Source organism: Takifugu flavidus, chromosome 11, assembly GCF_003711565.1.
Source record: "Takifugu flavidus isolate HTHZ2018 chromosome 11, ASM371156v2, whole genome shotgun sequence".
Classification (NCBI taxonomy): domain Eukaryota; kingdom Metazoa; phylum Chordata; class Actinopteri; order Tetraodontiformes; family Tetraodontidae; genus Takifugu; species Takifugu flavidus.
Genome location: NC_079530.1, coordinates 6,662,342 through 6,686,473, shown reverse-complemented (window position 1 = coordinate 6,686,473; position 24,132 = coordinate 6,662,342). Strand labels below are relative to the sequence as shown.

At 46.3% G+C, this 24,132-nt stretch overlaps 1 protein-coding gene across 3 annotated transcripts in view; it reads left to right on the top strand.

Annotated features, from left to right (window-relative positions):
- Window positions 1-1,710: 1,710 nt before the first annotated feature.
- Window positions 1,711-24,132, top strand: part of meis1b (Meis homeobox 1 b) — a 61,274-nt gene continuing 38,852 nt past the window's right edge. For 2 of the 3 annotated variants that reach the window (XM_057047211.1, XM_057047212.1), the window contains exons 1-7: window positions 2,699-2,884; window positions 3,855-4,075; window positions 5,074-5,215; window positions 5,438-5,488; window positions 5,922-5,972; window positions 6,999-7,145; window positions 14,870-14,981. In XM_057047211.1, coding sequence (XP_056903191.1) covers window positions 2,714-2,884; window positions 3,855-4,075; window positions 5,074-5,215; window positions 5,438-5,488; window positions 5,922-5,972; window positions 6,999-7,145; window positions 14,870-14,981 — 895 coding nt within the window. In that variant the 5' untranslated portion in view covers window positions 2,699-2,713. Of the gene's footprint in view, window positions 2,391-2,698; window positions 2,885-3,854; window positions 4,076-5,073; window positions 5,216-5,437; window positions 5,489-5,921; window positions 5,973-6,998; window positions 7,146-14,869; window positions 14,982-24,132 lie in introns of those variants that run through there. The other variant, XM_057047213.1, reaches the window with a different exon arrangement.

Genomic DNA, 24,132 nt, shown 5'->3' with positions numbered 1-24,132 from the left:
TGCGTAAAGGTCCGCGCGTTGCCGTGGCTCGTCCGCGCCGGGAAGTGCAGCAGGGCGCTTTGATCGTTCTCCCATGCCTCTAAATTTGTCTGATCCGTTGGCAGCGCTCAGGTCTGACCGCAGGAATCGCCTCTTAATGTGTGAAGCCGCATTCTCGTGTTATGACAACGTCTCTGGCACTGGGGGCACATGATCGATGACCGGACGCGCCGCATCGGAAAGAAAAAACTTAACGCAGGCTGTCACCGAGCGGCAAGACTTTATTAGCGTGACCGGAGGAGAGCGCGTCTCTTTTACACATCCTTCAAACCTTTAACAATTAAAGTTTGGGATCCTTCACACGAGCAGGAGTTAGAATTCGAAGAAAACTTACTCTTATTTTAAATTAAATTACTTTGCGGCTCATGAAATGCATCCTATATATTTTTGAGACATTTAAGGGTTTATATATATATATACTAAATTAATTATTGTTTAACACTCACTTTTATTCAGGTGAGCAATCAACCGAATAAACTGCGTAAATGTATACTAATTAGCAACACATTTATTTTAAATGATATCAGTACTTTACCTTGAATTCCCTGCAGTCGTTTATGAAAACTTTTTATATATTGATATTTTTTTCCTGCACTTTCTTTACGGCAACGCAACGAACGAGCCGATATAATATTTTTAGAGTAACTCTGTTTAAGTTGGGAGTGAGGATTAATAAGTAATGTGTGTGTGTGTGTGTGTGTGTGTGTGTGTGTGCGTGTGTGCTTGCGTGTGTGTGTGCGTGATAGAGGGAAAGATTAATAGAAGAGAGGATGTGGGCTCCGTCAAGTCTCTCCCAAATATTCCATGTTTTGTGGAGTTTATAGCCTGTAAAAGTTCACTTTAACGTAGATCGAGTTTTCAATCCGCCAACGATGTTTTGCTTTGAGCCTCCTCGCGAATGTGGCCTCAAACCGATCAATCAGACCCGGATCGATCATATGGGCAGCCAATAGGGGGCTCCCATTCCTTAGCCTGTCTGCCATTGGACAGCGCGGGCTGACTGGAGCGACCCATTCCGCGCTGCTGTGGGGGAGAAGGACGGAGGACTCAGAAGATGCTCCAACAGCGACTTATTTCCAAGAGACGCAGAATAAACTCTGATCCTCGGACCAAAACACTTATGTTGCTTTCACCCACAGCAAACGTAATTTCCCTAAATTACAGGCAGCCAATAGTCACGTAGAAACGGCAAAAGTGATATTTCTTTACATTAATTCCAATGAAAAAGTTCTTTTTTTCTAGTTGTGACGCACTTGGCCACTGGTGTAGACCACAGTGCATATAGAATTTAAAGCCAGTACCACACTGCAGAAACTACTGAAACTGTATTGGCAGTTGGAAACATCCCCAACCAGATCAGAGTGGAAAGATGGATCAATAAGGTGATAATAAAGTGATCACCGCCTGATCCCAGACGCGCCAATCTGCCCTAATCATGAGCAGTTTCTAGGAGTTGAGAGGTTGAGAGGAGTGGGAGAACAAACTTAAACGTTGCTCTTCCTCCCCGTGTTGTTGCAGCTCGCAGTGAGGCTGGCCGGGCTCGCCTCGCAGGGTCCTCTCACCCCCCCGTCCTCTCCGCGCGACTTGCTGCAGCCCGGTGCGTTGTGTAAGACGCGACCTGTTATGGCCACCACTACTTCCGGGTTTCGGCAGTCTGGACGCGATCCTCCGCTCCTCCTCATCTCAACACACACATCCATTGTACAGAAACGGACAGGCGGCTCATGCATACACACGCACTCGCACATACAGACGCATACGCACACACGCTCAGCATCGATCGTGGCTCCTTTAAGAAAGCCTAAGCCAGAATTATCACCCCACCTCCTCTTGATCTCCTGTAGACGCTTTTGCATAAGAAAATCAAGCCGGGATCTGAGAGTGATCAAAGAAAACGAGAGGAGAGCTGCTTCATTTTTTAACCGTGATTGTGACCATTAACATTTAGGTGGTGCCGATTCCGTGGAGACGCGCGTCGGACCATCATTCATCCGGCACTTTTGACAAGCCCTCGCGTTTTGACTGACAGGCGGAGTGGCAAAAAACATGAGAGTCTCCAGTTTTGTTTGAGGGCTTATTTTATTTCCATCCTGGTTTTTGAGAAGGAGCCTGACGCCGCTGCCCCGAGGATAGCCGAGGACCTATTCGCCGCGCCTGGGCTAAACTTGCACAGAAAGCGGGGTCTTGGTTTCACCGTTCTTTGGGAAAGAGCAGGCTACGGGATTTTGACTGAAACATCCTCCACGTTCATTTGGATTTTCTTTCTTCCCTTCGTCTCCACCCTGGCACCAGAGGGGATTTATCTAAACTGAAAGGACGACCAGGGAGTGAGGAGGGTTATGGCGCAACGGGTACGTAGGGCAATCCCCCCGCAAAAAGTTTCTCCAAGTCCGCTGGGCGATGTGTACGCGATTACTCACCGTGCCGTGGCTCAATGGCACACATTTCCGCACGGATTCACACTCGCGGCCAAAGTTTTTGCCGTCTTCGACACGCACGGAGACACCGTGTCATTTTTGGCGTGTTTTGGCACGGGTATTACGCACGGCCGGACTCGTTTGCTCTCCGATCCGGCCCGCCGAGGGACACTGGAAGCGCGATCATACCTCACGTCGACTGTGTTTTTTAGATTAGTTATGACAGGCCAGTTACTGGAAGCGAACTGGGGGAGGGTATGGAGGCAAAACAAACCTCCACTATTCTTTTCAGACAGTTCCATCAAGATTTTATATCGAGGGGAGCGTTTAGAATTAAACCAAATTCACCTTATTCCGCCATCGCCTCTGCTCCATCACTCAGATTTACTCCAACAAACCTTCCCAATCACCATCATAAAGCCAATGAGGTAATTTTTTGGTAATGAGGTGATGACAAACGCTTTGATTCATACACCCCAGGACTGCCTGAGAACAGAGGCTGGGATCTTCACACGGGGAGCAAAGAGTGCAAACGCAGGGACGTCAGAGACTTTCCAGTTTGCACTGAGGCTGCATCACGCTGGGGTTTGCACCTTTGCCTTCAGGGTGAAAATGCTTTGAGTGATAATGCCTTTTACTCTGTCCCCTCAACGCGTTTGGCACAGCTCGAAAGCTTTATCAATAATTCACGCTTTTAAAAATCCGTGAAGATTTTCTTTGAGGGATTCCTCTTGCTTGTCCACCATATTAAAGTATTTAAAATCTATAGAACAACAGCGCGGAGGTGATAAAGGCAATCAGCTCGAAAGGGAAAATTCAGATTAAGTGAATAACACGTTTATAAGCTCCTGTTGCTTCCACTAATCACAGTGTTTCTGATCCGTAATAACACGCTGCACAACTACGCGTCTTTCAAAATTAGAAAACACTTGCAAGGACCGAGATTTCAGGCGTTTACTCTTACACAAACAACAGCCATAATATTTTGAACAAATTCAACAATTCATATTTCATCCCATAAATATCCAAGCACGTTCTTGCAAATAAAAGAAATGCCTCCTTCGTCTGCTCAGCCTGAAGTCTTGATAGCAGAACTTGCAGAACTATTTTTTTTTAAACCCAAAGCTCTATTAACTCCTCTAAAAAAAATTACGACAAATATTGAAACGTGCAAATAAAAAGTTACCGTCGTTTTACTTATTTTTAAAGTGAGGAACTATAATTCAAACCTCAACTCGCCAACCTAAAAACTTTGAGAATATAGCACACACACACACACACACACACACACACCACACACACACACACACACACACACACACACACACACACACACACAACTGTAGTTTTTCAGTTCTGGGCATGTTTGACTTATTTGCCTCCTGTGTGTTTGTGCAGTACGAAGACTTGCCCCACTACGGGATGGACGGGGTGGGCATCCCGACCACCATGTACGGAGACCCGCACGGCGCCCGGTCCATGCAGGCGGTGCACCTCAACCATGGGCCCCAGCTGCACTCTCACCAGTACCCGCACACCGCCCACACCAACACCATGCCTCCCAGTATGGGCTCATCGGTTAACGACGCGCTCAAGAGAGATAAAGACGCGATATACGGGTAAGTGCGAGGCTGCAGTCCGCGGGCAAACGGACTGTCTGGCGGGGCTGACGTGCGTGATCCAGCCTGACGTGGGACAGTCGTGAGTGCTGCAGATGCAGAGTGACTGCCGTGCAGGAGAAAAGAAGGATAATCATGGCCGGATCGCGCCTGGGACTGCAGAGCAGAGCTGGAGCTGCAGCGCTGGAGAAGAAAACTTTGGTTCTAACTTTAATCTGGGGGATTTTTTTTGGGATTACTATTCGGTTTTTTAATCGCGTTTCTATTGAAGTAACAATTAGACAAATTAAAGTGATAAAGAAAATGTTGAGATATTTTTTTTTCCATTTTGGTGAGAATTGTTTAGGAGCCCATGCAATATATTAAATTAAATTTTAGAATGACCTTGTCACGGTGTAGGGAATTAAAACTTCCCCCCCAACAAATGTATCGGATCCAAGTATCGCCCGTTAACTCTTAGAATAACACACATTTAAGCAACGGGGTTAATCCGTTTTAATTAAAATTACCACATAAAAGGTTTACGTGTCACCTTTAATTTATTACAGTTTATTTTAAATCCGAGCATGTTCACTGCTATCAAAGCTAATAGTGCTAGTTTGACCGTCGTAAAGTTTGGATCCCCTCGTCAAGAGCTCCATATTTACTCTTATGTGTTCAACAACAAACACTCATCAAATGTGCGCGCATTAGGGCGCCTGCAGCCCCCAAACACATACGCGCGCCTACTGGATCCAAATGGAGACTTGAGGAAGAAAGTGTTTGACTGACTCTAAAGCTTTTATACTATTAGGTGCAACTAGATTTAATCACAGAGTCTGCTGGCTGTTTGCAGCCTTTCTCCGAGCGTCTGCATAATATAATAGCAGGGCTGCTGCAGCAACAGTCCCCATGGGCGAGTTGTTGAGGAGTAGCATGGCTGGCTAAATCTAGCCTGGAGTAGTCTTGACCCCGGCGCTGTTCTCTCTGGTGACATTTGCTATTGTGTGTGTTCCCAGGCACCCCCTGTTCCCCTTGCTTGCACTGATTTTTGAGAAATGTGAATTAGCGACTTGCACCCCCAGAGAGCCCGGGGTGGCGGGAGGAGACGTCTGTTCATCGGAATCTTTCAATGAAGACATAGCAGTGTTTGCAAAACAGGTCAGGAAAGTTTGACTTTAAAAAAAAAAAAGCCTGCGTGGTGGAATCTTTATCTGACACTGACTGCGTAAAGTTAATTATGGTTTCTGAGAACAAAGCGTGAGTTTTAATGTAGATTTTTTTATACTCGCTGTGCGTAAAAGACGATTTAATTCACCAATTTACATTTTACCTTAATTTGTATTCACATGTTTTACTGAAATGTTTTTTTTTAACTTTTAGATTCGGGCGGAAAAACCTTTATTTTCATCAAATCCAGAATTGGATAATCTGGTAAGATACATACTTGGTTTCAATAATTCAGATCGTATCTGCATGTTAATTACGCGTGTGTCAGAGACGCGTGGGGCTGTAAAGTAAGGCAGAACTGGAGGTGGTGTTCTCTGTTTGGGGCTCTTTGATATCACCCCCGGTTGAATGTGCAAATGAAGGGCGGCTGTTGGACAGCTGTCAGAAACCTTTCAGCTGCCTGGAAAAACAGTCAATTCCTGGTCCTACTGTCCGGTTTGGTACAGTTGGTGGCTGAGAGAAAAGCTCCAGCACCGGTTTCCACGGTCTGCTGACCATATTACAATACGTCCAAACTGTATCAGTTCTATATAAAACCCATCACGTCAAATTTGTGTCGAGCATAAAACTGTTTATCACCCAAAGATGCGAGTGGCTTATTTATTCCATTGTGTTATTGTTATTTGAAAATTTTCAGATGATTCAAGCCATTCAAGTTTTACGATTTCATCTTCTGGAGCTGGAGAAGGTAATATTCTCTCATCATCTCTTTCCAACGTGCCTCCTCAAACCTACATGGGCCGCACTTGCAGAAATGCATTTTTGCTCGTCGCTTGTAATTAGCGTCAAAATCAATCACGGGGCCATTTCTCCTCCGCGTTTAATCACGACGCAAGCTGTTACAAGTGGAACGGCCAGCGCAGAGCTCCCAGCCCGAACCTCTCCGCGCGTTTTAATGAAATTTTATGTCGGCAGAAATTGCACGCAAGGTGAACCATACATGCGAACTTTGTAGGTTTTAGAAACAAGTCTTCGCAGAGGGTGAAAAGGCCCCGGGCAGCCTTGTGTGGGAGGGGGGACGGGGGGCACTGTCTGAAGGGCTGCGTATCAGATGGACTCCAGTAGCATGTGCCGTCAGTCTAACCGTGATGTGAACCATCATCAAAGCAGTTTAAACGGTTTTTTTTCTTTCCCCTAAGCGTGTTCTCGCGCACTCGCTCCTCTTTGGAAATGTCTGGAGCAAAAGAAACTCCAAATGAACTTGCCCTGCGCGTTTCTCCCCACGGCTGACCTTTCCTGGGCGCCAGGATGCGCCGCGTTGGCAGTGATAATGTAATAAGCAGCAGAAATTACACAGTTTACCTTAAATGTCAGTCAAGCGGGTCACAGTCCTCTAATGGCCACTACCCGGGGCACCAATGGCGGATTTAACACGGATGTTGAGTGCGTTGTCGCCCCTGAGCCCTCTTGTCACTGTCAATTTTCAACGATATCTCTATTTTGAGTGCAGTAAGAAAAAAAAAAAGTTATTAAAAGGTTTCTGCGGAGCGCAAAGCTCTGATCTCCGCGCGCAGGATTTTACATGGAAACATTTTTGGAAAAACGGGAGAAAAACACGGACTTTGGAAGGTGGTAGAGAGATCACACCTGTGAAATTACCCGTTTGCCTCAGCGTGTGCGTGTATGTGTGTGATGCTCTGTTTAGGGTGTGTGTGACGGTCTGCCACTCTCTCTCTCTCCACCCCCCCCACCCCCCACCCCCCACCCCCTGTAGGTACACGAGCTGTGTGATAATTTCTGTCATCGGTACATCAGCTGCTTGAAAGGAAAGATGCCCATCGACTTGGTCATAGACGAGCGGGAGTGCGGCTCCAAATCAGACAGTGAGGAGATCACGAGATCATCGGTGGCCCTCGATCAGGTACACCCCCCCTCCCCCTCCCTTGCTGGCTATTCACTCATTCTGGGTCACTCCTATTTGCATAATGATTACGGCCTTTTACATTCCATCCATCGGAATGAAGAAATTGGGAATAATGTCGCCATTATTGGCCCATTAAGACCTGAACCCGGGACCGACCCGGGGAGATTAGCTGGAAAAATCGCCGCCACAAAGCTGACCCGCTTCGTGTCGATTTTAATTTAGTGCCACTCTCCACTTTTCTGGCCCCTCTTCTCTCCCTTCCTGGACCCAAACGGAGCGCTGCCGGCTCGTCAGTCCTGTGCGGCCCAGGAGAGAGCAGCAGCAGGCTGGGCTGCAGAGTTTGAGGTGCTTCGGTTCCGCCACTGCTGAGTTCACGGTTCATTAGGCGTCTTGTCAGTATTTTTTTCTTAGACATGAGTGCACATTGCTTATCGAGACCCCCGCGTCTCCTCCTCCTTTATTTCGCTCAGGGCGCACAGATTTAGCAGCAATCAAAAGGTTTATATTTGAAAGCTATAGAAACGGCGGACATTAAAGGTAGATTAGGGAGTGTTTCCTTTTGTGCCGATTTCAGAGATAACCACAGTCTTCATTATGTGCTCCACTGACTGTTGGCACTCCGGGGACATTGTAGTGTGCGCGCAGGCATGACCCTAATGGCCCATACACTGCCGTTAAATAATGATAACAGAAACCAATGATTAGAATTATGCAAATCTGGGTTTTCAGCCATTAATAGCTGCAGCCATTTGTGCTGCACTGACAGGGTTGCGGGCTATGAGACGACTTTTCACCAAGTTAAACTCTCCCAGTCAGAGTCGCGCGGAGAGCGTCGGCTATGGATCCCGACGAGGGAAAAGAAATCAAGTGTCCAAATTAAAGGGATTAGTCGGATTGTCCGACATAAAAAGTAATGAAGCGATTAGACTAAATAATTTAAATCCGTGGACTTCCATATGGTTGAGTGGCTGGTCTGAGAGAATCAGCCACTGGCTTTTATGTTCTGTGCTGAATGGTTGGACTGGGAGCCCGTGTGGGAAGACCCCCACCCCGCCGCGCATGCACTCTTCCATCCCAGGCCCTTATGGCTGATTATGTAAATGAGAAAGATCACCCGGAAGATAATACTTCATTTAATCCAGAAGCAGAATTAAATAACACAGACGCCACTTGTGCATTTAAGTGTCTCTTTGAAGGGTTTATTGTTCTCACTGGGAGATTTCAGTTGTCAAAAGTTTTTTTTTTTCTTTTTTAATAGATAGGTCAAGGCATAGGCTTTATGATATATAGATATGGAAATAGAGTCTCTTAAAGCCCTTGGGTTTCTAGGTATATGAAGAAAATTATGTTGTGCTCGGGGCACTTATCCAGATCTTTAATTGTCTGTAAGATGGAGACATGGCCTATTTTAATACGCGACAGTCCCCACGTATGGCCCATTCAGGGCAAATCCACGTAAGCTCGTATTAATGCCGCTATGTCAGGGTAATAAAAATGACCTACAGGCAGAGTTTGCATCATAAATGCAAAGAAAACTTTCTGACAGATATGTCAAATTGAGAGATGGGCTCATGTTCCAATAGGATAACATGGGGAGCGTCCACAGAAGCAGGCTGTGTGTAATGGGCATATCCAAACAGGCAGAGGGTGCGTGCCTCTCACTCTGAATACTTACATTGTCAGTGTAATGGAAGCACACTTCAGAACTTACTAGGGGTTTGAATATATATATTTCCAGTGTTGTGGGCTATTTTTGCGTGACATCTTATCTGCTGTTGTTAGGCAGCGACATCCTTAACGAATTTGCGTTTTTGTGTGTGCATTATCTCTTCCCATATGTATTTTTAATATATGCCCTCGGGCATAAAGTTGAAGTGGACTGGAAAAAAATGCTGAAAATTTGCACAAAAGAACAATGTTAACAAGAGGGAGACAGCAGGCTCATTTATTCATAAACCAATTTATTCCAGTAAGGCGACTGTGGCAGCCCAGAAAAAAAAATACTTTGAATTTATTAAACTCAACAATCCAACAACGCTGAGTCTTGCGCTGCATTATACACCCCTGCGTCATAAGGGTAATTTTCCAAAAATTCTCGTCTTTACATTGTTTTTCGAGTCCGCCCCTGCGCGTATGGAGGAGGGAAAGCAGCATAGCTGAGAGGTGAAGAAGTCAAGGAGGCTCTGCACTGGCTTGTGAATGTAGCTCAGCCAGTTTGGGCTCACCCTCCTCTGTTTGTGTGTTTCTTTTTTCTGTGTAGGTGTGTATGTGTGCAAATATGCTCAAGCTGTGTGCATGCATCTGTCTGCAAGCGTGTGTGTGTGTGTGTGTGTGTGTGCATGCGTGCGTGTGTGTGTATTCAGACTGGCTTGATAAATGCAGCACCCCCCTCAGGTGCTATGTGAGTGGAGTGACTGCTAGCACCAGTTGGACTTCTTTAACTCTTTCCTTGCTGCTCTCTACCAATCCTCCCCTTCCTCAGCTCCAGCTGCATATTTCCAGTTGTCCCATTATTGGTACGAGCATTAATTCGAATCCGGCTGCATGTAAATGAAAAAAAAACAGCACAATTTCTACTATTGTAAGTGAATCTCACAGAGGCATTTAATGACCAAAACATATTGCTCCTTGCTGTGGAAATGTGGCATCACTGGTGATTGTGTCTCCTTCTACCGGGAACACGGGTTCACTTGATCCCACGGAAGTGCAGAGGAACGGCAAGGCTGCACATCGTTTGCACAGTTGTCTTTAATTGCACAACGCACATGGGGAGGGACTCTGCAATTTGCTAATGAACTCCAAGGGCCCTGGCTCTCTGCTGTAGAGCAGAACACCACTAATAGTGTTGAGGACTCACTCCAAGTCTCAAGAGCTCCTCTTCCTGATTGAGCCGTGCAGCCTGAAGTGGGGTGGAAATAATTGAAATTTCTCTTCAAAATATTCTCTGCCTGCCTTTTTTGTGGGCGCCAGAGTCGTCAGCGAGTGCTCAGCAGTTGATTTGTTGAGAGTTTTTTTTTTTTTCACAAGAGAGGCGCTGATTTGAACGATTTTGTTGAAATCATCAAAAGAATGCTGTTGAAATCTAAGCAGGTGATGCTCATTTGTTGGTTAGCTTTAGCGTTGCGGTCAGGGTGTAAGAATTTACGCTTGATAACGCTGTTTTGGCATCTTTTTACAAACAATTGTCACTGTTATTCCATACAAGTGCTGGTTTCCAGGTCAGTGAGACCCAGCAGTGTTAGTTTAGGTAACTTTGGTAGTCAAAGGGTGACCCCTACTACCTCCCCCAACAATTCAATAGAAACCCTGACCGCTGGGGTCAGCCACTCTTTTCCTAATCAGTACACCGCTATCGCTAATCTATCCGCCTCTCGTTTAAGTATGGATCGAGTTTCAGTCAGCTTCACGGGCTCGCACACATTCCATCCCTCTCCTACAGTGGCACGCTGCTGCTCTTCATACAAAGTTGAATCGTCGCGGCAATTGTCGGTAATAGCAGCTTTTGTCGTTGAATAGAGGAGAGGTTTGAACCCCCTCCCTCCTCTGCACCCCTTTCTCCTCTTCCCTCCCATGAACTACCCCCTTTTTTCTCCTACTGGAGAGTGAATGCGGGGCGGCTGTTAAGGATTCAACAAGTGATACAAAGAGGCGACCACGTGACTTGTGTGTTCCTTAGCCTCTTTATTATTGCGGTGGAATAGCAAGTAGGGGTGATTCTGATTAAGCAAATCAGGGCCAGTGTGAGTTCAAAGAACATGAATATGAGGAGCTAAGTCTCTACTTCTATATGGAGTGTCAGAATTCTGCTCTTGGCAAATGTAGAAGTTGTCATCTTATAAATGAACACAGCCCACCAAAAAGTCCTCGGCTTGTGTATCCAGACACTTATGATGGGGTGGCCACGTATGTCCGAGAGGCCTGCTGCGGTTTCTTTGGTTAAGTAAACAATAACCTGGCTTAACACGTGTGTATTTAGCTAATGGAAAGTTCCTCTCCCCCTTAACCCCCTGCAAGCTTCTGACAATGGCTGCCGTCACAAACAGCCCGTCTCCAAGGGATCCGGCGAGAACATCCCGTGGCCCTGGCTGCGGCTCGGGCTAAGCTAGGCTAATGAAGAAGCCGCAGTAAAACATGTCATTAAGAAATTACGGCTGCCTTTTCACCAACAGCTGAAAGAAAGGGAAAAAAAGTGCTTTGTTTGGGGTTAGGTAGCACAGAGAGCACTCGAGTTAATGTTTCTGTTTGGATTTCAGCTCACAGCAGCTAAACAAGGAGCCTGTAGTGAGAACTGAAGCGGAAGAGGCCTCAGAGGAAAAAAAAAATCAGTTTGTGAGTTTTTGCAAGTGTCATCTAAATTTAAAAGCTTGGGTAATTATCTTAAACATGTAATTATCTTTAGTTGTCTCTATGAGGTTAACGTACTGGTTTTCAAAAGCCGATTGAAGAATACCTGAAGGCTATTCAACGTAGCATACTTTACTTACTCAAGAGACCAAATCCAGTTTTCTCCCTCACCCCCTTCAGCAATTATAAGGTTATTTCTTCTTCTTTGTCTATTGTGAAGAGTTGGGGAGGAAGGGAGCACCGAGCAGAAGAGAAGGGAGGGGTGTCTTTTGCTTTCTCGCTCTTTTTTTTTGACCCGTGCATACCATTATCAAACCCTCTTTTCATTTTGGAAAGCGCTAATATTGCGGCGAGGGGAGAGAAGGGGCGGAGAAAGCGGAGAAAGCGGAGAAGGAAGAAGAAGTCGGCCCAGTTGGGCAAGCACTCGTCTGGCTGGTTATCAGAGAGGCAGATCCTGCTTTATCTAGTCACAGCGAAAGCAAAGTAAACAGGAATGTACAATAGCTGGCCTTTCACTGACAGCTTCCCCGCCAACATGCAGCTGAGTGCGGGAATGTGTTCGGAGTGAGCGCGAGCCATCTCGCTGCCGCTGTAGCGCATGGCATTCCCGCAGCTTTGGACCGCAAAGGTCAAAAACGGTGTTAAAGAAAACAACTACAGAGAACAGATGCACCAAAGCATTCTGGGGAATGGAGTAGCCCAACTGTCATCTTTGATTCAGATGTACCACCACTGAAGAGTGTTGCCGTGTGGGGGGTTATTTGGATATTTATGTCTGCGCCGTTAAGTATGCACATACGATTATTCCTGCACGCTTGCTGGCACCGAGTAAATATCCATATCACCACAAAAGATATTTCAGAGGGGGGGAAAGAGCAGAGGGTGGTGGTGGAGGGGGCACAACAACAACCTTAGCCATTTTCTTTATTATGGCAAATGAATTGGCAAGGCAACATTTTTTGCATGAGTGCTTGTATGATATGGGGCCTGGCACAGCGCGAACCCCCCCCCCCCCCCCCCCCCTGCATCTTAGACGCAGCACAATGAGAAGGCACTGGATTGGAATGCCTCACCGATCATAGCGGAATCAGAATTTCCAGCAAGGAAAATCTTTTCACGGCGAATTAGGGTGGTGGAGAGAAGAAAAACGGTAATGAAAAAAGAGGGGTGGGGGGGGGAGGCATGTGTGGCTCACAAACAGGGTTCCCTCTGCTTGGCGCGGCAGATTTAAGAACTTTAGCTAAAGCTAGACAGAATAGAATGTGGAAAATTGAATTTACTAAACAATTAGGCATTGAATTAATCTACATCCTGCACAGGAGAAAGAGAGAGAGAGCGAGAGAGAGAGAGAGAGAGAGGGATGGAGGGAGGTAGAGAGAGCGAGAGAGAGACCATGGTGGCTCATTAAGGGGACAGAATAAATGAGGTGTGTGTTTGTCCTCTGTTTCCTCCATCTTTCTGTATTCCCATCTATCACAGACCATTTTGTTCCATCAGCACCGTGAGCACTAGTTTTGTTGGCACATGGTGCGCGTGTGTGAGTGTGTGTGTGAGTGTGTGCGTGTCTGTGAGTGTGTGTGCTTTAAACACAGTGTGCTGTTGTTAAATAGGACTTTGACTACAGCAGTTGTGTGATGTTCTGTTTGCTGTTCTGTTTGCTAAAGGTAGTCTTAGGCTCTGTGCAGGTGAGGGGAAAAAAAAAGGGGTATTTTATTTGTGCACGGGTGTGTGCACGGGTGTGTGCACGTGTGATGTGCGCCTGGTGCGGTTTTGTGTGATCTCAGCCGTGTGCGTATTAATTGCGGGTTAGATCAGCGCCTGGGCCCGCTCTGACCAAGGGGTGGCCTGTGATTATAAATAAACTTCCTGTCCCCGCGGAGATGCCACCAGGTCCTGTCTCGGCCCCACCCCCTTTCCCCGTGGGGCCTCAGCGGCCAGCTCCCGGCAGGCTCAGCTCTCTTTTGTTCAATTACAGCAAACGCGGTAGTTTGCCATCTCTCCTCCACATTGTAATTATATTTTCAAGTGGAATTTGTTACAGAATTAAAACAAAAAGAAAAAAGAAAAAGAAAAAACATATCGTTTTCGCGAGCCGGGGCTCTTGGGTTCTTGAATACTTACTGTCCGGTCCCCGGGGTGCTGTGCTATTCTGTTTCGCAGAGCTCTGAATAAACAAGCTCTGCTCATTTTTAACAGCTCCACATTTGGAGGAGCTGGCAGAAGCCGAGGTTAACCGTTTGCTTGCCGAGCATGTGGTCTGGATTACCTCACTTCTGAGGTTCTCTGAAGGTTCGCGCTCATGCACGGGTGTTTCATTTTTCGCGTCCCGCAGTATGAAAAAAAAGTCTGTGAGAGCTGAATTTAAAAAAAAAGAATTTCTTTTCTTATCCCCGTGAAAATCACAGTTTATCTCCCTGATCACAATCCCAGTCATGGCTTGTTCCGTGACTTTCCTCTTTATTGCAAAGCCTCAGAGCTCACTTTAGAAAACAATGATTTTATCATCCATGTAAGCGCGAGGATAATCTCACAGGCCAGGAACATCCAACGGGCCCTAATGCACCCCAAAATGAATTTTCTCTTATTCTACTACGCTTACATTTAGTTTAAAGCACGCGCCTTTCCTCCAAAATCAAACAAAAAGAAGTCTTTCTCACCCTGGCATCATAATCCGATTAAAACCAGTTGCTCCGCTTGAGGTTTCTTGGACCCTCACATGTAACTCAAACATCCCGTTGCCCTTTAATATCAGTTTTATTTGCTTAGTATAAAACACAGATAGGCACATGCTTGTGGCAGAGGAGGCTCAAAGTGTGTGTGTTTGTTTGTAAGATGTTTCCTTGTATTGTGAAATCCTCTTCTCTCCCATCTTGCATTAATGTTGCTTCTCTGAATCACAAAGATAAGATGTTACATCTGCTTTAGTTTGTGTTTTATACATTGTTTATCTCTCTCTCCCGCCCTCCCTCTCTCTGTATGTGTGTATGTCTTGTCTGGACCACCTGGTCCCCACTAGACTGCTATGTTGTGTCCAAACGTGGGTCATCCATCTTTTTTGTGTCTTTCTGGTCAGCTCAGAGCGCTTTTACAGACGTGTGTAGCAATACTTATTTATCTCTTTCTGGTTCTGCTCAGTTCTGCTCGGATGACATCACTCTCTGGCTCTGGCTGCAGTCTATCTGAAGTTGTAGCTGTTTTGTATTTTCATCTGCTAGCGGTTTGAGCCAAATGGAGGCAGCCGTGGGTTGCATGCCTTTGAAATCCAGGGGAAACAATGCAGCATGTTTGCTTGCTGTTTCATCCAGGCTCTTCTCTTTATTAACCTCTGAAACCGTTTCACACGTTCAACGCCGACTGATTTCTTCCGTCTCCAACAGACGTCCTGGAACAGAGATCACGACGACACGGCGTCCACGCGCTCTGGAGGGACGCCGGGCCCGTCCAGCGGCGGACACACGTCACACAGCGGTGACAACAGCAGCGAACAGGGTAAGATACCCCCCCCTCCCCCGGAGGAATACACCAGGAGATATAGGGCTGGTATGTTTTGGCTCAGAGAGAGGTCAGAGGTCGTAACCAGGGAAACCCTGTCACTGTACGGCTCGTGGGTGCTTTGGCAGAGCAGACTCGGTGTGCTGGAAAGCTAAATTGAATTAGCTGTTTCTGTTTTCAGTTCTTTGGCATCCAGTCACATCACATCAGAGCAAACGTCTGTGTTTGCGGTCTCAATATTCAAGACTCGGTTTCGATTTTACGTGCTGTTGGGTTGACTTGCAGGAGTCGATCTGATTACAAGGATTCACACCCAAGCGACAGCTTGCAACTTTGTCTACAAGTGGATTTAATGTCTCAATTTGCAACATATAAACGTTGCGTGTGACATAATTAAGGTTTGTTCAGAGCTTCGCATTCTAAGAATTAGCATGTGTGTGTGTGAGAGAGAGAGAGAGAGAGCGAGAGGAGGAAAAGCAGAGGCAGCAGAGGGAGAATGGGCTGTTATTGGGGGCAGCGCTGCGAACAAACTGTAGGCAAAAAAGCAACTTCATATATTATTGAAGGCGATGTCAAGGCAAACAGTTTGCAGGGTTGCCAGTGCCAGGAGGCAGAGCCTGGGTGGGAGCAGAGAGCGCCGCCATGCCTTCCACTCCAATGAGCAGCCATTTATATAGTCAACCCACACACACACACACACCACACACACACACACGGTCTCTCTGCCTCTCTTTGTCTGTCTCTCATCCTGTCTTTTTGTGTCTTTCCCACACGTTCTGTCTCTTTCTGAACATTGAAGCTGAGAGACTGAGAGGTCTCTGAGAGACACGTGTGGTGGTAAAAACAAGGAAATAGACGCATGACGTGGAAGAGGAGAACACTGATAGAAAAAGGAGACATCACAGGACAACACAAAGCGTTGCTGAGTGTGTTTCTACGTGTGTGTATCCGCTCACAACGATGACTAATCATCTGAGGGAGGAGCCGATTGGCTGTGCTAATGAGCGTGCTCTTCATTGGGTTCTTTCCTCCTGTGACCTTTGTCTTACATTGACCAAAACAGTGCTTCATTTTTCACATCTTTGACAAATATAGGGCCCCCCCCCCCTCCTCTATCCGGACCTCCTCACTGTCATAGTACATTTTAAGTATCTCTTTGTTGCTGAAGTTGATCAGAGAGGAAAATTTAGGCTTGCCTGTGTTTTGTGTTTTTGTGCATTTTGTCAATATGTGTGTTTGGGGTGTGTCATCGTATTGAACGGGATTCTTTGAAGTGTTTGCCTCTAAAATGGTGCGTTTAAGGTCCTATTGGTGAACTACAGAGATTCATATGATGTAGGAATTTAGATTATCGTTTTAGATTTTAGAAGTGGCTACTATTGCACAGTAACAGGAGACATTACAGTCTACACACACACACACACACACACACACACACACACACACCCGGGAGGCCATCTTGGATGGCTTTCAGCTTCATTTGGGTTAAGATATGTGCCACGTCACGTTGACTCTGGTAAACTGTGTGTCAGTCACTCAGTAATCCCAGTAAGCTGGTTATTTATCTGTTTGGCACTTTGCTCGCTCTCTCCCAGACTGTGTCTCCTCCCTCGTTCTCTCTTTCATCTCTGCATCCTCCCTCTCTTCTCCAGTTTTCCCTTGTCTCCCTCCTACTCTCTCGTCTCCCTCTTTTATTTTGCTCTCGGTCGGTTTCTCTTTCCTTGTGATCCCCGATGCTTCTCTTTCACTCTCCTCCCTCTTTGCTTTGCTCCATACCTCCCACTCACTCTAAAAACTCTATCTTTGTTTATCCTTCTTCTTTTCCCACCTGTCTTTGTTCTTTTCGCTCTTTGTCTTCCCCGTCTCTCTCTCTCTCTTGCGTTTTTTAAAAATCTTGTCTGTTTTCCTCTGTCCTTTTTTCTTTAGTTTTATTGCTGTTTCCCTTTCACACTCTCTCCTCTCACTTTATCCTCATCGTCGTTCTCTTTCTCTTTAACCTTCTTGCATTCTACATTCTTTCCATCCAGCCCTCTTTTCTTATTTCAACTTTTCATCCCCCAACCTCCTTCTTTACCTTTTACAGATTACTCTCGGACTGACCTTTCCCTCTCATGTCCCTCCTCTGCTTTCTTCATTTTCCTCTCCATCTGCACAGCTACAGGCCACCTTTCTCTCCTTCAGCCATTCCCCCCTTCTTTATTTCATCTAACCTTTATTCTGCCCCCTTTGCTCTTTCTCCTCAGTGGATTATAACATCTTGCTCTCCCATCGTTCACTCAGCATCTTTCTGAGTTGATCGATAAGCTAACATTTGTTGAGACACCGGAGGTGATCTGACAATGAGAAATTAAAGCGTAAATGCTGTCCAAACAGAACATGCTGCCTTTATTTTTGCCTGTGGTGACAGTTCTCCCCTGCTGGGCTGTGGGTTATGGCTGCTTATGCTTTTGACCACAATACCGATGGTATTTTTTAGCGCTGAATTCCATTCACAGAAAAAAGCGAGAAAGGCTTTGTATTTGCCACACACGTCATTTAAAACAGTCCTGCGTGTTTCAGTCTTTCTCTAAGAGAACACATAAGACAGATTTTTGTTTATTTATTCTTATTTCTCTGGGATGTCTTTGTAAACATCCACTAGCTGTAATGGGGAGAATCACAGAGACTCCCTATAGTTAATTAGTCCCACTCCATTAGCCAAGCTGTTTCCTTGCTAGGTCCAACCAACAGGCTCCTTTGTTTTGTACCCAGAGGTTCTCTGGAGAAGCCTCATGTAGCTGTTGTTGCCTTGGAACATGCGTTTCTGTAAAGAGCAATGCTCGAAGGGCTGAGGAAGAGGAGCCGTGTTTTTAAGCGAGGGTCTTTCCCCCAGCATAAGACACTCCTCTTTGGCTGTGTGAATTTACAAAGGACATCCTTGGCTTCTCCGAGGGTCAGCGAATAACGTTCAGGCACTGAGTTGGGCAGCTGCAGCCTTGTGGATGCATGTGAGCTGAGCAGGGGATGCAGAACAGAGTGTTTGCTATGTTTTGGAAAAATACAGGGTTTCCCTTTCTGCTTGTCAGAAACATCCAGGGAGTGAGGCGATGACTGGTGCGATTAGATATGTATCACCAATTACCCAGACCGTTTGTAAAGAGCCCGGTGTGCTGCGCCAAGGCAAATAGCTCCCTGTAAGGCTATGTGTTAGCGTCTGCATAAATTTCTAATGTCTGAGTGGTGGCCTGTGATTTCTGGTGGTGGGATTGATATCTAACACTGAGAGTTTTTATCCTTTCGGCTGTTGCTGGAGGAGGGATGCCCTTCGTTAAACACACCTTTAAAGGTGCTGAATGAAGAGAAGGCTGTTAGTAATGGAATGTTCTGTGTCACTGCTGCTTCTTTCTCAATAAATGCGATGTTTCCATGTGTTTAGGGTCAATCCAGCCTTTATAAATGACTGTATCGAAGCTCATCATCGAAATACTCCCGATTCCTGTTTTCATGCCTCCATCCTCACTTCGACCTCTATGCCCTCCAATAAGGTCAGGCCACAGAGGGACTGTTGCTTCCTGCCTCCTCATTGGCCAGTTTCCAGCGCTGGGGCGAGCAAACGGGGACATGTGCGAGAGTGCCAGGCAATCAGTTGTTAAAGCCGGCTCAGCCAATCATTCGGCATCACGTGGCCCCCTCAAAGTCACCAATTAATTGGTCCGATTGTCCAGTAGACTGGAAGGGAGAACTGCGAGTGTCTGTGCGCTTCGTGTGCATTCCCATGCATGAACACAGTCACTTAATGAGCACGCTCCGAAGTCCTATACATGTTTTTTATACACGTTTTAATTCATCCTGTAATTTCATTACATTTAAATGACTGCAGAGGAAAATATAGAAGCAGTAATTAATTTCATATGTAGGTTGTCTAGACATTGTCTAGACGTCACAGAGGAAGGATCCTCGGTCCAGTAATTGTCTTATGGTGTCCAGCTTTCCTGGTAATCTCTTTAAATGTGAAGCTTGATGGCTAGATAAAAGGTATGTGGTTCCCTTAGTCTGCAGTCTGTATTACTGGAGGTGTGTGTGCATGTGTGTGTGTATAAGAGAGAGAGCGAGAGTGGACAAGGCTGCAGATGCACATATCTCTTTGATATCAGAAATGTGAATAAAAAGACAAGGAAATGGCAACTAAAGGGCAGAAAATGCAAGAATGGGACTGAAAATATCTAAAGACAAACAGTTAAGAGCGTAAAGTGCTGCTGAGTGTTGTTTTTTGCCAGCCCAATTCTGAGTGTTAGTTTGTGTGTTTTATTAAAACCATTTAATGTTTGCAGGCTGTTAATGAGAATCAGTGTTTGAGAGGTGCAAAGAGGAAATGCATCTTAAAACAGCTGGGGAGTCTTCTCATGGCAACCCGGGAGGAATGTTTATTCAGCTTCAGCTTCAGCTTCAGCTGGATTTATTGCATCTCAAACACGTCTACCTGTGGTTACCTGGGAAAAGAGATGTTTGACTTGTCAGTGCCATGGCTGGGATTCACTCACATCTTTATGATGTCGCTCCATCACAGAACTGGAGGCGTTGCCTGAACACGCAGCAACTCATCCTGCAGAAAACGATAGCCCCTTTTATTGCCTCACGGGCAATAAGGATGCAGAGTGGCCTGAGTTTGCCCCTCTTGAAAAGAGGAAATTGTATCAGGTTCCCACAGTGAGGGGCCAGTTTGCTTTTAGGATTAAGGCTGGTGTCACTGGGTGTCTGGGGTCATGAGGAAGAAAGAATCAGAAACATAAGTAAACAAAGTGACTTCCTCCTCTCCTCTCCTCTCCTCTCCTCTCTCTCCTCTCCTCCTCTCCTCTCCTCTCCTCTCCTCCCCTTCTCCTCCTCTCCTCTCCTCTCCTCTCCTCTCCTCTCCTCTCTCTCCTCTCCTCTCTCCTCCTCTCCTCCTCCCCTTCTCCTCCTCTCCTCTCCTCTCTCTCCTCTCCTCTCCTCTCTCTCCTCTCCTCTCTCCTCTCCTCTCCTCCTCCTCTCTCTCTCCTCTCCTCCCCTTCTCCTCCTCCTCTCCTCTTCCTCTCCTCTCCTCTCTCCTCCTCTCCTCTCTCTCCTCCTCTCCTCTCCTCTCCTCTCCTCCTCCCCTTCTCCTCCTCTCCTCTCCTCTCCTCTCCTCTCCTCTCCTCTCCTCTCCTCTCCTCTCCGTGAACATATCCTCCATAAGAAGGGAGCTGTCATAACACAAGCAGGATGAGGTGTCAAACCTTATTTGATTGTTTGACTTTGGGATTTCTGTCCCTCCTAGTGCTGACTGTTGTTTACAGATTATTGTGTGAGCTTGACACTTGTACATTTTGTCGACGTGTCCTTGTTTGATTGCTGTCATTCGATTCAACCATAATTAGCTGCATTGCTTTTTCCCGTTTTGATCCACAAACGCACCTGAAACGTATCAAGCGTGCTGCTGTGCATGAAGGAGCACAACAGCTGTTGTATTGGGAGAAAAAGCCGAGGTTCTACATCATTTGCTTCAGCGAGGGGAGAGGAAGGGAGGGAGGGAGATGTATCTTTAGCTCCCATGTTATAATTGTGGCGCGCTAATGATGTAGACACATTCTCACTCTCTGTTTACAGGAAGCGCTCTTCTTTAATTTGTGACTGACATGAAGCCAGATGCCTCCATCTAATTACTGGTGTTTGTTAAAAGATACTATTTACACACACTTTTGCCTCATATAGGTCTCTTGTGTGATGGGGTGGGGAGATGTGGAGCGCCAAAGACAAGGTTTTTATATAGAGTAAAGAAAAAAATAGTATAGATAGTGATGGCGACAAATTCCTGGTATCAAATGAGACCTTTTTTTGTCTCTGAATCATCGGACCTCATTTAGCGACGCGTGTACAAAACTCACAAACAAGCAGAAGCTGTTGTGGTTCCTCATCATGGCCGGAACACTTTCACGGGGAATCACAGCAATGTGTCGCAGGACATTACATCTGGTTGAAAAACCTTGAACTCTCCACACGTCCTCCCTCCTCATTTTCTCACCATCGCCTCCCTCCCTCCCTCCCTCCCTCCCTCCTTCCTCCTTTCTCCTTGAAGAGGAGCTGAGCTCAGGGCCCAGGAGGCCCGAGATCAGATTGATGTTAACTTTTCAGGGAAAAGGCTGATAGCAGGCTGGATGGTTCAGGCGATCAGATCTGACGGTGGATGTGAGGATCACATGAGCTTTTCTCTGGAGCAACAGAACCCTGCCACGAAACCCTTTATTTCTTTTAAATGTAGTTTGGGCATGTGGAGGGAGAATGGAAGGAGAGAGAGAGGAGGAAAGGGGGTGAGAAAAGAGAGGGGGTATTAACACTTTGTTTAGTGGAGAAGCATTGTTTGGCCTCTTGGCACGCATGAGAACACACACAAATAAGCAAGTCACACACACACACGTTTATTTAAGCTTTTGATGAAGAGATTAGCCCCATCATCCTACGCTCCTAAGCTAGCTGAGGGGGTCCCTGTTCAGGAAATCCTGGCTTTCCTGAAACACAGTCAAACCTGGCTCAGGCAACACATACATGATATTAGTGCAGTTCCTCTTGGTCAGGTTAGCAAGAGTTTCTGGTGGGTGCAGAGTTTTCGGGGTCCTGAGAGCATTAAAGGAGAAAGGGTCAGGTGGATTCACTGGTGAGGGAGCAAACTGGAACAAAGGGGCAGAGTGATCATGCCAGCTGGACTGTTTTTTCTTCATTATTAGGCCTATCACAGTAGTCAGAGTCCAGCTTAAGGCTGCAAACAGCGAAGTGCTAATTTTAGCCCACAAAGAGGATAAGGATAAATAGCTTGCCGCCAGTTTGCCATATGGTCCCCTGGTGATTGTATTGTGTCAGGAATATTTTCACCCCACATGCACACGGACGCAGACTAGAAACAGATGAACACGACAAACTGACACGTCTGTAAAAGCGTTTAAAGGTCCCTAAAAAAAGTGACAATTTGTTTATATTTTCTGAAGCGGAGCTCTTTGAAAGGAGAGAAACACATGCCACGCTGGTACAGCGGTAGCACTCGTCTTTTATCCACTATAGCTCCCAGCTGCAAGGTAACACTTGGCCTCTACTGTAATCTCCTGCAACTGGTTTATATTCCCACTTGTAAATGTGAGCCCCGTCAAAGAATAAAAATGAGTCTCTTTCTCACCCTCCATCAACACACACACATGTGTTTCACATGTAAATGCATCACACACTCGCACAGCCACTCTCCATTATTCTCCCTCTCTCTTCCCCTCAAATTGAAATAATTCAATTTATGGACACAGTTCCAGACCTCCCTGGCTAAGACTATTATGCATGGAGCACCCCCCCCCCCCCACACACACACACACATACATACACACACACATACACAGTCTTTTCCAACAAAAGAAAAGGAGACTTTACCAGTTGGCTCTCCCAACAACACTCACACAAAGCCAATTTCATGCCAGGAAAGCACCAGCAGAAGTGACCAACATTCCCGTGGACATTTCTTTGACTGGAAATTGAACATTAATTGAAGTATGTCGTCTACATAGGTGAGCGCTCATTATGGCTCATTGCTCCTTTCAGAATGAACACAACATGCACCAGTGACACCATAGCTGAAGGACGGAACTCTGGTTTCTACAGTGTTGCTGGAAAATCATTCTGGGATGCTTGTGAAGATGGCCATGGTTTCCAAAAAAAGAGTCTATTTTGAATACCAGCGTGTATTTTAAGCTAATATGACTGGTGACCCTGGAGGCTGAAGGCAGGGTGTGTGTCAACTGGGCAAATGTTTGACCCAAGGTTGACCTGCACAAAACATGCAGCATCCCCCCGAGGCTGCACCAACCAACTGACATGGATACCTGCTTTAGGGACCCTGCTGGGAGATAAGACCTCAGCTGAGATTCTATTTGGAAAGGAAAAGGAGAAAGAGAAGGGAGATAACAAATACCTGTAGGTGGATTCAAGAAGAGCAGGTTGAGCCGGAGGGCAGCGTCACTGTTTACTCTGTATGTTTGCAGAACAACATAAGGCAGGCCGCTAAATGTACACACATTCCCCAACACACAGTTGGGTGTAACCCGATCGCCTCTTCGCCCTCCAAACCAGCGAGACTCAAAAAGAAGAGCAGGGATTCGGGACCGAGAGCCGAGATGCTCCTAAATGATAACCTTAAACACACACACACACACACACACACACACACACACACACACACAGAATAATATTAGGGCATTCTCAGGTCCCCACTGAGATTCACTTTTAGCAGAGAGGTCATAGATTTAGAGGAAGTCACCCTCAGACATGGCTGCCTCCCTCAGGAAGTGACTCGATGGGACTATGCGGCATGAGCACCAGTGTCCACAGGAGGCATATCATTGCCGTCCACATGGACATTCTCCACAGGAAGTGAGCCTGCTGTAAAGCCACTCACTTCCCCTTCCTCTGCCCATACCCCCCGAAGCCTTATCAGGGTCGGGGAGTGTGATAGGACTACAAACACCCCACAACCCTATATCACCACATCCTGTGCCTATTCACGGGGTGGAGGAAGCCAGGAGAATATTACAGGTTTGTTTATCTATCAGCGTCAGTCGCACTAAAACAAAACTCTTCACAACAGTTGAGACCTTGTTTACTTGCTACAAAATCCCTTAAATATGTGTGTTGTCGCTCTGATTATGACTGATCCTGTTTTTCTAACCACCTCTTCAGGAACCGGAGCATGTGGGTGCAGACCGTGCTTCCCTCCACAGCTAAAATCTTCTGTTATTCCCCCAAAAAGAGGAAGCTAATCTGCTATTTTTAGCATGTGCCACCGCAGGGTTAGTGTGCCTGCATTATCTAACTCCACACCGCTGTGTGACTGCTGCCTGATAGGTTCGTATGAGTGGGAAACATTAAATGTGTTTATCAGGGGGTGTGGAGCTAAACACACATGCAGAAGTTTGGTTAGTGGATCTACAATCCAAACATGAAGGACTCGCTCTCAGGCATGGATCTTGCTAAAGGTCGATTGAAGCGGTTGCTTTGATCAATTTTGTTGAATTGAATGTGGTGGCTCCAAAAGATGCAAAGGAATTTCACCAAATTTAGCTCGGAGGAAAAACGCGATAATCCAACAAGTTACCTGAAAGTGACGCAATACTTGGATCTCCGT